Source organism: Dryobates pubescens, chromosome 13, assembly GCF_014839835.1.
Source record: "Dryobates pubescens isolate bDryPub1 chromosome 13, bDryPub1.pri, whole genome shotgun sequence".
NCBI lineage: Eukaryota > Metazoa > Chordata > Aves > Piciformes > Picidae > Dryobates > Dryobates pubescens.
The window spans coordinates 23,074,513-23,089,744 of NC_071624.1; the positions used below are offsets into that span (position 1 = coordinate 23,074,513).

The window sequence follows — 15,232 nt, forward strand, 5'->3', positions numbered from 1 at the left end:
GGAGGTGGGGAGATGCAGGCTGGAGGTGAGGAGGAAGTTCTTCCCCATGAGAGTGGTGAAGCCCTGGAATGGGTTGTGCAGGGAGGTGGTTGAGGCCCCAGCCCTGGAGGTGTTTAAGCCCAGGCTGGATGAGGCTCTGTCCAGCCTGATCTAGTGTGGGGTGTCCCTGCCCATGGCAGGGGGGTTGGAACTGATCCTTGTGGTCCCTTGCAACCCTGCCTGATTCCATGGTGTTTGTGAACCCCCTGAGTGCCACTTTCTCAGGCAGCTCAGTTTTCCAGCTTCCCTCCCTCGCTGCGGGAGCCACAGACCTGCAGCTCCTTCACGCAGCCTCCTGCTGCCAGCGTGCTGCACTCACCTGCAAGAAGCTGCAGTGGGTGTAGGTTGAAGCTGCAGGACGAGCAGAGCCAGGCAGAGGATCTGTGTGGGCAGGTGGTGAGCACTGCAGGGCAGCTGTGAGGATTCAAACACAGTTATCAGACTTCCACAGTCTGTGCTTGGGGTGCAGAGTTCTGCTGCCTACTTTGATTCCACAGTTCAACCATAGCTCAGTAAGCTCAGCTCCAGAGGTGTGTTGTTAGCCCCCTAGTCATCTTAAGAGCAATTTCTTGTTCTTAGTGAGGCAGGGCACTACTGGAGAGAGTCCAGGGGAGGCTACAAAGATGCTGAGGGGCCTGGAGCAGCTCTGTAAGCAGCAAAGGCTGAGAGCCCTGGGGCTCTTGAGCCTGGAGCAAAGCAGCCTGGGAGGGCATGTGCTCAATGCTCAGCAAGAGCTCAAGGGTGAGGGGCAAGAGGCTGGGGCCAGACTCTTGTCAGTGGTGCCCAGGGACAGGACAAGGGGCAGTGGGCACAAACTGGAACCCAGCAGGTTCTGTCTGAAGGTGAGGAGAAACTTCTTTAGTGTGAGGGTGCTGGAGGCCTGGAGCAGGCTCAGGAGCCCAGAGAGCTGGTGGAATCTCCTTCTCTGGAGAGATTCCAAACCCAGCTGGACACTGTGATCCTGGGCAAGCTGCTGTGGGTGCCCTGCTTGAGCAGGGGGGGTTGGACTGCATGATCTCCAGAGGTCCCTTCCAATCCCCACCATGCTGGGATGCTGTGACCCATGTAGAAGATTAGATTGATGACCAGTTCTGAATGGTTCCAAAATACAGGATGTTGCACAGACAGAACAGTTTGCTCTCCCAAGGACTCTTTCTATTTGCCAGCTTATAGGCTATGGCAGTGACTGATCTAACAGCAAGAACAATTTCCTCTGTGGAAATAGCACAGGGCACATGAACATTGTCTGACAGCAGCCAGTTAAGAAGCAAATCCACCATAAGATGGAAGTCAGTCCCAGCTAAGCACCATCCCTCACCTCATCAGTTAGAGGGGAGAAGGGCTCTCCAGAGGCACCTTGCCAGGCTGGACAGATGGGCAGAGTCCAACAGGATGGCATTCAATGAGTCCAAGTACCAGGGGCTGCACTTTGGCCACAACAACCCCAGGCAGTGCTACAGGCTGGGGTCAGAGTGGCTGAGAGCAGCCAGGCAGAAAGGGACCTGGGGGTAGTGGTTGACAGCAGCTGAACAGGAGCCAGCAGTGTGCCCAGGTGGCCAAGAAGGCCAAGGGCATCCTGGCCTGCAGCAGGAAGAGTGTGGCCAGCAGGAGCAGGGAAGTCATTGTGCCCTGTGCTCAGCACTGCTCAGGCCACACCTTGAGTCCTGTGTCCAGTTCTGGGCTCCTCAGTTTAAGAAGAACATTGAGAGACTTAAGGTGTCCAGAGAAGGGCAACAAGGCTGGGGAGGGGTCTGGAGCACAGCCCTGTGAGGAGAGGCTGAGGGAGCTGGGGTTGCTTAGCCTGCAGAAGAGGAGGCTCAGGGGAGACCTTCTTGCTCTCTCCAACTCCCTGAAGGGAGGTTGTAGCCAGGTGGGGGTTGGTCTCTTCTCCCAGGCACCCAGCACCAGAACAAGAGGACACAGTCTCAAGCTGTGCCAGGGGAAGTTTAGGCTGGAGGTGAGGAGAAAGTTCTTCCCATCAAGAGAGATTGGCCATTGGGATGTGCTGCCCAGGGAGGTGGTGGAGTCCCCATTCCTGGAGGTGTTCAAGAGGGGATTGGATGTGGCCCTTGGAGCCATGGTTTAGTTGTCAGGAGGTGTTGGGTGACAGCTTGGACTTGATGATCTCAGAGGTCTTTTCCAAGCTTATTGATTCTATGACTCTGTAAGAGGAGTCACCATCCACCCACACAACTTGCTAAACAGCACTGCAGAAAGCAGCTACTGCCAGGCAGTGTTAACCAAGGTGAAAGTGTTGATTCAGTTGCAATGTTTCGAGTCTTCAGGCTGACTGGAGATTCAACAGAGCCATCTGCTTCACTCGAGTTTTTGTCCTGCCCTTGTGACTGGAGAGAAGACATTTCTGAGCCTTTTTGTCTGAGAGGTACTTAATCTGGCCACAGCCAGCAGAAATTACCAGCCAGAGCACAGCCTGCCACCAGCTGTTAGGAAATAACTGTCAGGGAACACAGATCTTGTTTGCATACTGAGGAGACAGGGCTGAATGGCATCTGATGGAATGAATTAGTATTTACTGGATTAATCAAGGCAAAGATCCAGCCCCTTCCATCAAGCTTGATGGATCCACCTCAAAAGAGATTTGGGTTCTGCCCAAAGAGATGTGCTGCTGCCTGCACGAGCTCTGGATGGCAAAATTCACCTCCTCTATAGGACACAAGATGGGGATTAGGAGCCCTGATTTGTGCAACTGGAAGTGCTGCCAGTGGGGCTGTAAGCAAGCCAGCACAGAGCCCTGGCAATCACAGTCACCAAGGTTGGAAGAGACCTCCAAGCTCATCAAGTCCAACCTGTCACCACAGACCTCATGACTGAACCATGGCACCAAGTGCCACATCCAGTCCCCTCTTGAACACCTCCAGGGATGGGGACTCCACCACCTCCCTGGGCAGCACATTCCAGTGGCCAACAACTGGGAAGAACTTTCTCCTCACCTCCAGCCTAAACCTCCCCTAGCACAGCTTGAGACTGTGTCCTCTTGTTCTGGTGCTGCTTGCCTGCCTGGGAGAAGAGACCAACCCCCACCTGGCTACAACCTCCCTTCAGGGAGTTGCAGAGAGCAAGAAGGTCTCCCCTGAGCCTCCTCTTCTGCAGGCTAAGCAACCCCAGCTCCCTCAGCCTCTCCTCATGGGGTTTGAGCTCGAGGCCTCTCCCCAGCCTCGAACAAGCAGTGGCCACCAAAGAGCACAGGTCACAGGACAAGGCCAGGGCTGGCTGCTCTGCATCATAAATACTCTTGCACAGAAGTCCCAGGACAGTCTTTCAGATGTGGTGAAGGTACCTTTGGATATTCAAAGAGGTGACAAAGAAATCAGGCAGGGAAATCAAAGATGCTCCAAGGGCTGGAGCAGCTCTGCTGTGAGGCCAGGCTGAGGGAGCTGGGGGTGTTCAGCCTGGAGAAGAGAAGGCTCCAGGGGCACCTTAGAGCTGCCTTCAAATGCCTGAAGGGAGCCCACAGAAAAGCTGCAGAGGGACTTTTCATCAGGGTGTCCAGAGAGAGGACAAGGAGGAATGGTTTGAAGCTGAGGGACAGCAGGGTTAGACTGGAGCTGAGGAAGAAGTTATGCAGTACAGGGGTGGTGAGACTCTGGAACAGGCTGCCCAGGGAGGTTGTGGCTGCTTCCTCCCTGGGGGTGTTCAAAGCCAGGTTGGGTGAGGCCTTGAGCAGCTGAGTCTAGCTGAGAGGTGTCCCTGCCCACGGCAGGGAGGTTGGAGGAGGTGATCTGTGAGGCCCCTTCCAACCTGAGCCATTCCATGAGTCTACAAACCACTGCTTTTCAAGGAAGTCATTGAGAAGTCTCCTGGCTTGAGCTAAACCAGAACTGATTCTGTGACTGAACTTTCCTGCCCAGTGAAGGCAGAGGGCTTCACAGAGAGCATCTGCCACTCAGCTGGAGGCCAGCCCAGCCCTCACCCTTGACAAGAGGTATGTTTAAGCAAATACAAGCTCCAAACCTGAGAGTTGCATAAGGAAAAAACTAGAAGGAAATAGAATGGAATAGAGAATGAGTTGACACTGGGTAATGTAGAACAGGGTGGAGGCAACAAGACTTCTTTCTGTGGCAGAGAAGCCACCCTTCATTACCCTCTTGAAAGACCTCCAGCAGGGAAGCCAACTGTTCTCTCACTGGGAGGACGTTTAGATTGCCACAAAGCTTTCACCAAACCAGCAGCAGAAACTCTCACAAAGTGAGCAGCAGCAGCAGCAGAGGAGGCAGAGCTGCCCCTTCACAAACCAAGCTGTCCTAAAGGTGCAACACAGGTTACACTCGATGGTCTTGGAGGTCTCTTCCAACCTTGGTGATACTGTGAACACAGAAGGTAGGAGTAAATCATCACTGCTCACAAGTGAGGATGCTTGTGGAGGGCCCCAAGGAGCTGGGGGGCAAGTCATGCTGCTCAGTTTAATGAAGCACTTCAAGAGTGAGGGAGCAGTGAGGGGGTGCTGGCTGGTAATGGCAGGTTAGGCATAGAATCACCAAGGTTGGAAAAGACCCCAGAGAGCATCAAGTCCAAGCTGTCACCCAACACCTCCTGACAACTACGCCATGGCTCCAAGTGCCACATCCAAGCCCCTCTTGAACACCTCCAGGGATGGGGACTCCACCACCTCCCTGGGCAGCACATCCCAATGGCCAATCTCTCTTTCTGGGAAGAACTTTCTCCTCACCTCCAGCCTAAACCTCCCCTGGCACAGCTTGAGACTGTGTCCTCTTGTTCTGGTGCTGCTTGCCTGGGAGAAGAGACCAACCCCCTCCTGGCTACAACCTCCCTTCAGGGAGTTGCAGAGAGCAATTAGGTCTCCCCTGAGCCTCCTCTTCTGCAGGCTAAGCAACCCCAGCTCCCTCAGCCTCTCCTCACAGGGCTGTGCTCCAGACCCCTCCCCAGCTTTCTTGCCCTTCTCTGGACACCTTCAAGTCTCTCAATGCCCTTCTTAAACTGAGGAGCCCAGAACTGGACAGACGAGAGCAATCAGCCATGAAGATGTGGAACATCCCTGTCCTGATGAGTATCCTAAAGCCCCCAGCCACAGCTCTGCACTCAGGAAAAATAAACTCTCTTCACACAGATAATGATCAGTTCTTAGCTGTCAGTCAACCACCAGGGATCATGAGCACCCTGACCTAGTGGAAGCTGTCCCCTAGGGCAGGGAGATTGGACTAGATGACCTTTAAGAATCACAGAGTCATAGAATGGTTTGGGTTGGAAGGGGACATCCAAAGGCCATCCAGTCCAACCCCTTCTGCAGTCAGCAGGGACATCCCCAACTAGCTCAGGTTGCCCAGAGCCCTGTTGAGACTCACCTTGAATATCTCCAGGGATGGGGCCCAAACCACCTCCCTGAGCAACCTGTTCCAGTGTTCCACCACCTTGATGGTGCTGAACCTGTTCCTAACATCCAATCTAAACCTGCTCTCCTCTAGTTTGAAGCCACTGCCTCTTGCCCTATCACTGCAGGCCTTTGGAACCAGTCTCTCCATCCTTCTTGTAGCCCCCTTCAGGTCCCTTCCAGCCCAGCCCAGCCTATGATTAATAATCTTGGTGTTGGAGTAGATAGTTTCAAGGAGGTATCAGCTCTAGACTCAGCAGCTCAAAGCCCCCTCAGAAGTCACAAATGGAGACAATCAGTTTGCTAGGAAATAACTCTGGGACAGGCTGCCAGGGAGGTTGTGGAGCCTCCTTCTCTGGAGACTTTCAAAGCCAAGCTGGACATATCCCTCTAGGTGATCCTGATGAGCTCTCTCTCTCTCCCCAGGCACCTGGGGATCTCTGGAGGTCCCTTCCAACCCCTAACATCCTTTGATTCCATCAACACAAAAGGGAACAGAGAGTGAGCCAGGAACATTATTACTCCCCTGGCCAAATGCAAGATTCCCCCATACCTGGAACTCTGTACAGACACAGGGATGTGGTGCTGAGGGCCATGGTTTAACAGCAGCCATGGCAGGGGTAGAGAATGGTTGGACTCCATGCTCTTAAAGGGCTTTTCCAACCCAAACAATTCTGTGATCCAACAGTCTCAATCACAGGTCAGAGGGAGGCAGCACAGATGATGTACAGAGCACTGTCCTGGAGGGACAGCTACACGGGGCAGGAGCCTCCATCACAGAGCAAATGTGAGGGGAAGAACTAAGCTTTGAAATCAGAACTGGTGCTGTGAGAGGGACATGGACAGAGACACAGCCACCCAGAAACCAAAAGGAGATTTCCTGGAGGCAGAGTGGAGAAAGGAAAGGTGCACAAAGAGCAGGTCAGCTGGGAAATGAAGGCCTTGTCACACACATGCTCTCTAGATCCCCTCCAGAGATCTTCAAAACCTGCCTGGATGTGTTCCTATGTGACCTGCCCTAAGCAGTCCTGCTTTGCAGGGAGCTTGGACTCAAGGATCTCTTCCAACCAAGGTCTCTTCCAAGCCCTACCACCCTAAGACTCTATGTTAGGCATGCCACAGGTTGGGAGAAACAGCCAAGTTCCTGGAAGTTCTACTCAGTACAACTGGTGTGATGGTTTCTTAATTCCCTGAGCCCACATGGTTGATGGGTGTTGGAGGAGCAGCAGTCCATGCTTGCTGTGCTTCTGCTCTCCTCCTTGAAAGAGTCCAGCACAGAGCCACAAAAACGATGAAAGCAGTGCAACATCTTCCTTCTGGGCAGAGATTGAGGGAGTTTGGGCTCTTTGGCTTGGGGAGGGGGAGACTGAGAGGTGACCTCATGGCTGTTGCTAAAGCTGTGCAGGGTGAGTGCCCAGGGGCTGGAGCCAGGCTCTGCTGGGGGATGCCCAATGCCAGCACAAGGGGCAGTGGTGGAAGCTGAGGCAGAGGAAGTGCCATGGAAACAGGAGGAAGAATTCTTTCCCTGGGAGGGTGACAGAGCCCTGGGGCAGGCTGCCCAGGGGGGTTATGGAGTCTTGCTTCTCTGGAGATATTCCAACCCCACCTGGATGTGTTCCTGTGTGCTCTGCTCTAGGTGCCCCTGCTCTGGCAGGGGAGTTGGGCTGGATGAGCTTTTGAGCTCCCTTCCAGCCCCTCACACTCTGTGATTACTGTCAGAGGAAATGCTGAGCTACAGGGACATCTGGTGAAGGCCAGTGTTCTTATCTGCCAAGCAGAGAACTATTCATTAGGGAATCACTGAGGCAGTCACTAAATCCTGTTTTCTCAGCCCTGGGTGAAAACCAAATGGATGAATTGCATTAAAAGCCTGCAGGTGACACTTAGCTAGAGGGATGACAGCATTACCACCACATCCTGGCACACACCTCCAAGCTCTTGAGGCAATCTCATTCTGTGGGCTCTCAGGGTTTCACTGGATGGGAACAAATCAATCACAAGCTTTGCTGAAGGCATGAAGGCTACAGCTCCAGCAGTTAAAATGCCAAGGAAGAACCTTAAGAACACCTGAGCAGCCTGGGCTAGTGGAAGGTGACCCTGCCAGTGGCAGGGGGATGGAACTAGATGATCTTTAAGGTCCCTTCCCACCCAAACCATTCTGTGGACCTATGTATTTCTGTCCCATCCAAAAGTTAAGCCCAAGAGCTCCTCAGACAGCTGGGTCAACACTACTCACAGCTGTGCAGGGAAGAGGGAATGGAGCTGTGCCTATCCCTGCAGATCAGTGGACACATTGGAACGGGCTGGGAGACAAAAAGTGTGCCAGCTCCAAGCCTTTACCAATCAAAAGGCTGATGAAAGTGAAGGTGATACCCAAGGCCTTTGTGACAAGGGGAAAAGGGGGCAGAATGAAGCAGGACATTGGGGTGGGATTGATTGCCTTGCCCCAATGCCCAGCTGTGGGCTCCGCACAGCCCAAGCAGAAAGGGGCTGCTGGAAGCAGAGGACTGCCTTGCAAAGGGCTATGTCTAAGAAAGCTGGAGTGAGTCAGCCTCTGGGAGGTGCCTGTTTCTCTCTACAGGCTGTAGCTGTAATCTGGCTGGCAAGCCCAGGCACATGCAAGCAGCTATTACACATTCAGATGAACCTTCGGCAAGATGAATCCTACAACGAGTTCTGCAAGTGCATTACTAACACCCAGCCTGCTTTTCTCAAGGGAACCTGCTGCTGCTCACCCTCTCCTAAACACAGAGCTTCTCAGCTCCTGCCCCTGTTTAACAGTCTCCTTTCTGCCCCTGGGAGCTCTTCTCCTCCTAACAGAGGGTGTATCATCCAGAGGGACAGGACTTGGCGTGACAAGACGTGACTCAGGGGTCTGTACTGGCACCAGGACACTTCAGTATCTTCATCAGTGATACACAGAGACTGAGGCACCCTCAGCAGCTGAGTGGTGTGGCTGATAGGACTGAAGGAGGGGATGGCATCCAGAGGGACCTGGGCAGGCTGCAGAAGTGGACTGAGGAGAACCTCATGAGGTTCAACAGGGCAAAGTGCAGGGTCCTGCACCTGGGTCAGGGCAATCCTCGGCATCAGTCCAGGCTGGGGCATGATGAGGTTGAGAGCAGCCCTGCAGAGAAGGACTTGGGGGTGCAGGTGGGTGAGAAGCTGAACAGGAGTCAGCAATGGGCACTGGCAGGCCAGAAGGCCAATGGCAGCCTGGCCAGAGATGGAAGGAGGGGATCCTGCCCCTCTGCCTGGTGACACCTCACCTATCCAGCCTGCTTTTCTCAAGGGAATGTGGTGCAGCTCACCCTCTGCTAAACACAGAGCTTCTCAGCTGCTGCCTCTGCTTAAGAGACATTCAAGATCAGACTCAGGGTGGCTGTGGGCAGCCTGATCTGGTTGGAGGTGTCCCTGCTGCCTGCAGGGAGGTTGGGCAAGGCAACCTTTGAGGGCCCCTTCCAACCCAATGCAGTCTGTGAGAATGGACTTGCCATCAATTTAAGAAGGACATTGAGACTCTTGAAGGTGTCCAGAGAAGGGCAACAAAGCTGGGGAGGGGTCTGGAGCACAGCCCTGTGAGGAGAGGCTGAGGGAGCTGGGGTTGCTTAGCCTGCAGAAGAGGAGGCTCAGGGGAGACCTTCTTGCAACCACCTTCAGGTGGGGGTTGGGCTCTTCTCCCAGGCAAGCAGCACCAGAACAAGAGGACACAGTCTCAAGCTGTCCCAGGGGAAGTTTAGGCTGGAGGTGAGGAGAAAGTTCTTCCCAGCAAGAGGAATTGGCCACTGGAATGTGCTGCCCAGGGAGGTGGTGGAGTCACCATCATTGGAGGTGTTTAGGAGGAGAGTTGATAGGGTTCTTGCTTGCATGGTTTGGTGGATCAGATGGTGTTGGATGATAGGTTGGACTTGATGATCTTGAAGGTCTCTTCCAACCTGGCCTATCCTATCCTATCCTATCCTATCCTATCCTATCCTATCCTATCCTACCCTACCCTACCCTACCCTACCCTATCCTACCCTATTGATTCTATGAAAAGCAAAGGCAGAATTGTTTGCCATACCTGTTGGATAGTAGGCTTGTGAGCACTGCAGTGAAGGAGAGGAGCTGCTGTGTTTTGGCAGGGCAGTGCTGGTGCTCTGAGCCCATTGGTGGATGGGCAGGACGGAGCAGACGGTGCGCAGCGAGTAGGTCACCTCCGGCGGGGAGCTCCGCAGCGTTGGGAAGGCAGCCCCTTTGTGTGGCAGAGCTGGGGCAGCCCCTTGCCTTGGGAGCGACTCCAGAGGATTCTGCCATGCCATGGAAGGCACTGGAGGCTGGCTGAAGCTTGTGGTGGGCGAGGCACCGTGGCTCTGGGGAGAGGAGGCTATGTAGGGGTAGGCAAAGAAACTGTCGAGATAAGGCTGAGGAGAATCTCCCACGGTCAGCAGTCCTGCAGGGGGGACAACATGAGGTGAAACAAGCCTTGAGGAAAGGAGCTTGCACAAGAAATGAAAGGCAATATCAGAATAGAATAGAATAGAATAGAATAGAATTAACCAGGTTGGAAAAGACCTTTGAGATCATCCAGTCCAACCTATCACCCAACAGCATCTGATCAACTCAACCATGGCACCAAGTGCCTCATCCAGGCTCTTCCTAGACACCTCCAGGGATGGGGACTCCACCACCTCCCTGGGCAGCACATCCCAATGGCCAATCTCTCTTTCTAGGAAGATCTTCTTCCTAACATCCAGCCTCAACCTTCCCTGGCACAGCTTGAGACTGTGTCCTCTTCTTCTGCTGCTGGGTGCCTGGGAGAAGAGACCAACCCCCTCCTGGCTACAACCTCCCTTCAGGGAGTTGCAGAGAGCAAGAAGGTCTCCCCTGAGCCTCCTCTTCTGCAGGCTAAGCAACCCCAGCTCCCTCAGCCTCTCCTCCCAGGGCTGTGCTCCAGACCCCTCCCCAGCTTTCTTGCCCTTCTCTGGACACCTTCCAGCATCTCAACATCTTTCCTAACCTGGACACAGGACTCCAGGTGTGGCCTAAGAGAGGATGCATTTGGGATGCCAGGGCAGGAGCACACAAGCCAAGCTGCCTGCCCACTGCTGGACTCCTGGCCAGGTGGAATCCAGGTAGTGCTGGAGGCCCAAGGCTTTCCATGGTGGCACAAGCACCACTTGAGGTCCTGTGCTATCTCCTTGCTTCCTGTGCCCCATAAACCATTCTGGTGCTGGGTGCCTGGGAGAAGAGATGGTGTTGGGTGAGAGGTTGGACTTGATGATCTCAAAGGTCTTTTCCAACCTGGTTAATTCTATTCTATTCTCTTCTATCCTATATAAGCCCCAAAGGAACTGAAGCATGGGAATGCCTTTGTCTCTATTCTCCCTCTGGAAAGGGAAATGAAGACTATCTCTCATTTCAGCACATAAAGAAGACACCAGAGGAGGCCAAGTGATGAAGCATCCCTTGCTTTACAGGAATTGTTCCTGGATGTTTAACAGAGAATTCCATGTTGCAAGACTTTTGGAACAGGCCAGTGCTCTGCAGACACAAAATACCTTTTATCTGTCCAATTAGCTCCCATTCACAGCAAAGGCATGCACTGAAGAGTCAGGGCAGAGCACACAGGAGATTGTCAGCCGGCCTACAAACCCCAACCATGTCCCTCTCCTTTCCTTCTAGAAACAGACTCCAAGAGCAGAAGCTCTCCAAAACTGCACCCATAAAAACAGAGGGCAAAACATTCAAAGGCTTCGTCCTCCTCAGCATTTGCCCTCCCAGTGGTCTGCAATGACATCAGCCAGCCCAGATCTCACTGAAGCCTGCAGTGACTCACCTCAGTCCCAACAATGTTAACACCAAATCTTGGACTGAAATCCTGCCAAGCCTTGGCACTGAAAGCAGTTCCTTCCCTTCTCTTGGCATCCCAGCTGGAGCTCCACACACCCCAGAGACACCACCACATGAACTGGACAGAGATTCCTACTCTGAACCCAGGAGCAAGAACCATCATCCCCTGCTCTCTCCTCAAGCCAAGGTGGTGCTGCAGGAGGCAGGACCCCCAGCTGCTTCTGTCACTGCTCCTGCGCTGGAACCCACATGGTGCATCAGCCTGCTCTGAGAGCCAGCCACGAGCAGCCTGCTCAAGTCTTCTCCTCAGAGCCTTGTGCTGTTGCCATTCTGCAACACCAACCCACCTGCTGCACCAGCTGCCAGGAAGGTGACCATAAAGCCATAGAACTGCTTTGGTTGGAAGAGACCTCTAAGACCATCCAGTCCCTCACCTGATCAGCCACCAACCCACCACCACCATGGCCATTAAACCACAGCCCCGAGGGCCATGGCCACAGGTTCCTTGAACACCTGCAGGGATGGTGACTCCACCACCTCCCTGGGCAGCCTGTTCCAATCCCTGACCACTCTTGAAGCAGAAAATTTCTTTCCTGATCCCCAACCTAAACGTCTCCTGGCACAATTTGAGGCCATTCCCTCATGTTTCATCACCCTGGGAAGCAGCACTGCCCTTCTGGAAGCAGCCCACAGCCCCACTGGACCAGCACCATCACCAAACAAGATACATCTCCCTCACACACCATCAACCACGATGCTCTCAAGCTTATGTGGAAGCTGTGGAGCAATCCTTCAGGAGCTCAAACTTGCCTTGGAAAACTCAGATCCTCTCAAGGGAGGGTTAGAAAGAAAGGAAATGTGTTCTGGGGCTTTCCTCCAAGATTACCTTCTGTTTGTTTTCACCTCCTGATTCAACCCTCTTCAAAAGCTCTCTAGTTCCTAACTCTTGTTCAGAACCCAGCTGACAGAAATCTCACTACCAGGGTTCTTCTTCTCCTTTGCACAAAGCTGACAGGATGCTCCAGCTGTCATTTGGCATGATCCATTGTTTCATAGAGGTTTAATGAGAACTGATTAAGCAGCCCCACTGACAGGCAAGGAGGAGTAGTGTTCCTTTGGCAGAGCTGTGGCAGCTCCACAGAGATCAGGCCAGGGGGCTCTCGGTGTAGCACACCACAGGGGTTGTGTTGCAGCCTACAGGCAAACTGAAACGCAGGATCCCAGGATGTTAGGGGTTGGAAGTGACCTCTGGAGATCTCCAAGTCCAACCCCCCCCTGCCACAGCAGGACCACAGAATCCAGCACAGGTCACACAGGAACACATCCAGATGGGGCTGGAAAGGCTCCAGAGAAGGAGACTCCACAACCTCTCTGGGCAGCCTGCTCCAGGGCTCTGGGAGCCTCACAGGGAAGAAGTTCCTCCTCATGGTGAGGTGGAACCTCCTGTGTTGCAGTTTAGATCCATTGCCCCTTTTCCTATCATGGGGAGCAAGTGAGCAGAGCCTGTCCCTGTCCCTTCCTTCCTGCCCCCAGCCCTCAGATATTTATAGACATTTATTAAATCCCCTCTCAGCCTTCTCCTCTCCAGACTGAACAGCCCCAGGGCTCTCAGCCTCTCCTCCCCAGGCACTGCTGCAGTCCCTTCAGCATCCTGGTAGCCCTCCCTTGGACTCTCTCAAGTACCTCCCTGTCCCTCTTGAACTGGAAGACAGGGAACATGTGAACCACACTACCCCATGCTTGCTGGCAGATATAGTGGCATTAAGAACAACCATTTATGGCCTTCCAGGATCTGAAGGGGGCTACAAGAAAGCTGGGGAGGGACTTTTTAGGATGATAGGGCTGGGGGGAATGGAACAATACTAGAAGTGGGTAGATTGAAATTGGATGTGAGGAAGAAGTTGTTCCCCATGAGGGTGGTGAGAGCCTGGCACAGGCTGCCCAGGGAGGTGGTGACAGCCTCATGCCTGGAGGTGTTTGCAGCCAGGCTGGAGGTGGCTGTGAGCAACCTGCTGCAGTGTGAGGTGTCCCTGGCCATGGCAGGGGGGTTGGGACTGGCTGAGCCTTGAGGTCCCTTCCAACCCTAACAGTTCTGTGATTCTGTTTTCTCACATCAGGGAACTGAGTGAGCACCAGCTAGGACAGGAAACCCTCCTCCCTCCGGAGAGCACCGACCTTACACCCCCCATGCCAGCCAGCCCTCCCTCCGTGGCCCAGCCGGTCTCACCGTGACTGTTGGCCTTGGCAGCGGCTGAGGAGGACGGCAGCAGCAGCAGCAGCGGGTCGCGGCGCAGCATCTTGCCGGGCAGCTGCTGGAGGTGGCTGGCGGGGCGGCTGGGCAGCTCCAGGCCAGCTGCCAGCCTCATCTTGTTGGCGCTGGTCATGCGCTTCAGGTGCACCAGGAGGTCGGGGCGGCCGCGGCAGAAGTGGGGGCTGTGGAAGTGGTGCAGGAAGCTGGTGGCTCTGCCCCCGCCGCCGCCGGAGACCGGCCTGGGCGCCAGCACCAGCCCCTTCGACACCTTCTGGAAGCCGTAGAGGTTGAGCTGTCGGATGAAGCTGGGGAAGCTCTTGGTCTTGAAGAAGCCGCCGTCTCCTGCCGCCGCCTCGCCGCCGCTCGGCGCCGCGTCCAGCACCTCGGACACGAACTGCTGCTCGTCGATGAGCAGCCCCTGCCCGCGGCCGTCCCAGCGCACGGAGCGGACGCGGGGGCTGTTCACCAGCCGCCACAGCTTGGCCGGGAAGGCCTCGGGGTTGATGGACAGGGGCAGGGGCTGCTGCTGCTGCTCCTCCATAGCGGCGGGGGAGCCGCGGCTGATGCTCTCCCGCAACGGACCCGGCGACAGGCAACGGCCGCCGTGACCCCGGCAACGGGCCCGGGCCGGCCCGCGCCGCTCCTGCCCCGTCACGGGGCGCTGCCCGGGCCCGGCGGACCACGGCCCCGCAGCCCCGGGGCTCCCGCAGCCCCGGCGGCACCCCCGGTCCCCTAAGCATCACCATCTCTCTGAGCCCCACCTGTGCCCTTAGCCCCTTCTGTCCCAGCAGCCCCAGCAGCACCCCCAGTCCCCTAAGCACTGCCATCTCTCTGAGCCCCACCTGTGCCCTTAGCCCCTTCCATCCCAGCAGCCCCAGCAGCACCCCCAGTCCCCTAAGCATCACCATCTCTCTGAGCCCCACCTGTGCCTTTAGCCCCTTCCATCCCAGCAGCCCCAGCAGCACCCCCAGCCCCCTAAGCATCACCATCTCTCTGAGCCCCACCTGTGCCCTTAGCCCCTTCCATCCCAGCAGCACCCCCAGTCCCCTAAGCATCACCATCTCTCTGAGCCCCACCTGTGCCCTTAGCCCCTTCCATCCCCGCAGCCCCAGCAGCACCCCCAGCCCCCTAAGCATCACCATCTCTCTGAGCCCCCCCTGTGCCCTTAGCCCCTTCCATCCCCACAGCCCCTCCATTGTCCTCAGCCCCACTGCTGCCTCCTGCACAGCATCCGCTGCAGCACCTCTCTGAGACCCTCGAGCCCCCAGCAGTTCCCTCAGCTCTCACAGCCCCTCCTGTCTGGCTTCCCTTACAGCCTCACCAGTTCCAACATCTCCTCTAAGCCCATCAGTCCTCCCTAGCTGCCTCAGCCCCTTTTGCTTTCTCTCACTCCCCCCCAGTCCCCTCCTGCCTGGCCTCCCCTGCAGAAACCCCAGGCCCCTAAGATCCTCCATCCTCCCCAGCCTGCCTCAGTTCTCTCAGACCCCCAAGTGCCCTCAGTCTTCTCATGCCTGGCATCCCCTACCTGTCCTCTACAGCCTCACCACCCCCTACAGCTCCTCCAAGGGCATCAGTTTCCCTCAGTCCCTTCCACTCTCTCACTCACAGGGTTGGCATCCCCTACAGCCTCCCCAGTTCCATCAGCTCCTCCAACCTCATCAGTCCCTCCCAGTCCCCTCAGTGCCTTTGTTCTCTCTCCCCTCCCAGTTCCATCCTGCCTGGCATGCCTTGCTGCAGCCCCAGTCCTCTAAGCTCCTCCACTC

The 15,232-nt window shown here is 55.4% G+C and overlaps 1 protein-coding gene across 1 annotated transcript; it reads right to left on the reverse strand.

Moving 5' to 3' along the window:
* Positions 1 to 269: 269 nt before the first annotated feature.
* Positions 270 to 14,010, reverse strand: HSF5 (heat shock transcription factor 5). Its single transcript, XM_054166980.1, has 3 exons — positions 13,446 to 14,010; positions 9,450 to 9,818; positions 270 to 358 (listed from the first exon to the last, which is right to left on the reverse strand). Exons 1-3 carry the CDS (start codon positions 14,008 to 14,010, stop codon positions 270 to 272), a joined length of 1,023 nt encoding a protein of 340 aa, XP_054022955.1.
* Positions 14,011 to 15,232: the final 1,222 nt, after the last annotated feature.

What these genes read in the sequence shown, in the direction of transcription:
- HSF5 (XM_054166980.1), bottom strand. Translation starts at nt 14,010, where the DNA reads ATGGAGGAGCAGCAGCAGCAGCCCCTGCCCCTGTCCATCAACCCCGAG. An exon ending in TGCCAAGGCCAACAGTCACG is followed by an intron (nt 9,819 to 13,445) that starts GTGAGACCGGCT and finishes TCCCCCCTGCAG; the next exon opens with GACTGCTGACCGTGGGAGAT. An exon ending in ACAAGCCTACTATCCAACAG is followed by an intron (nt 359 to 9,449) that starts GTATGGCAAACA and finishes AGCTTCTTGCAG; the next exon opens with GTGAGTGCAGCACGCTGGCA.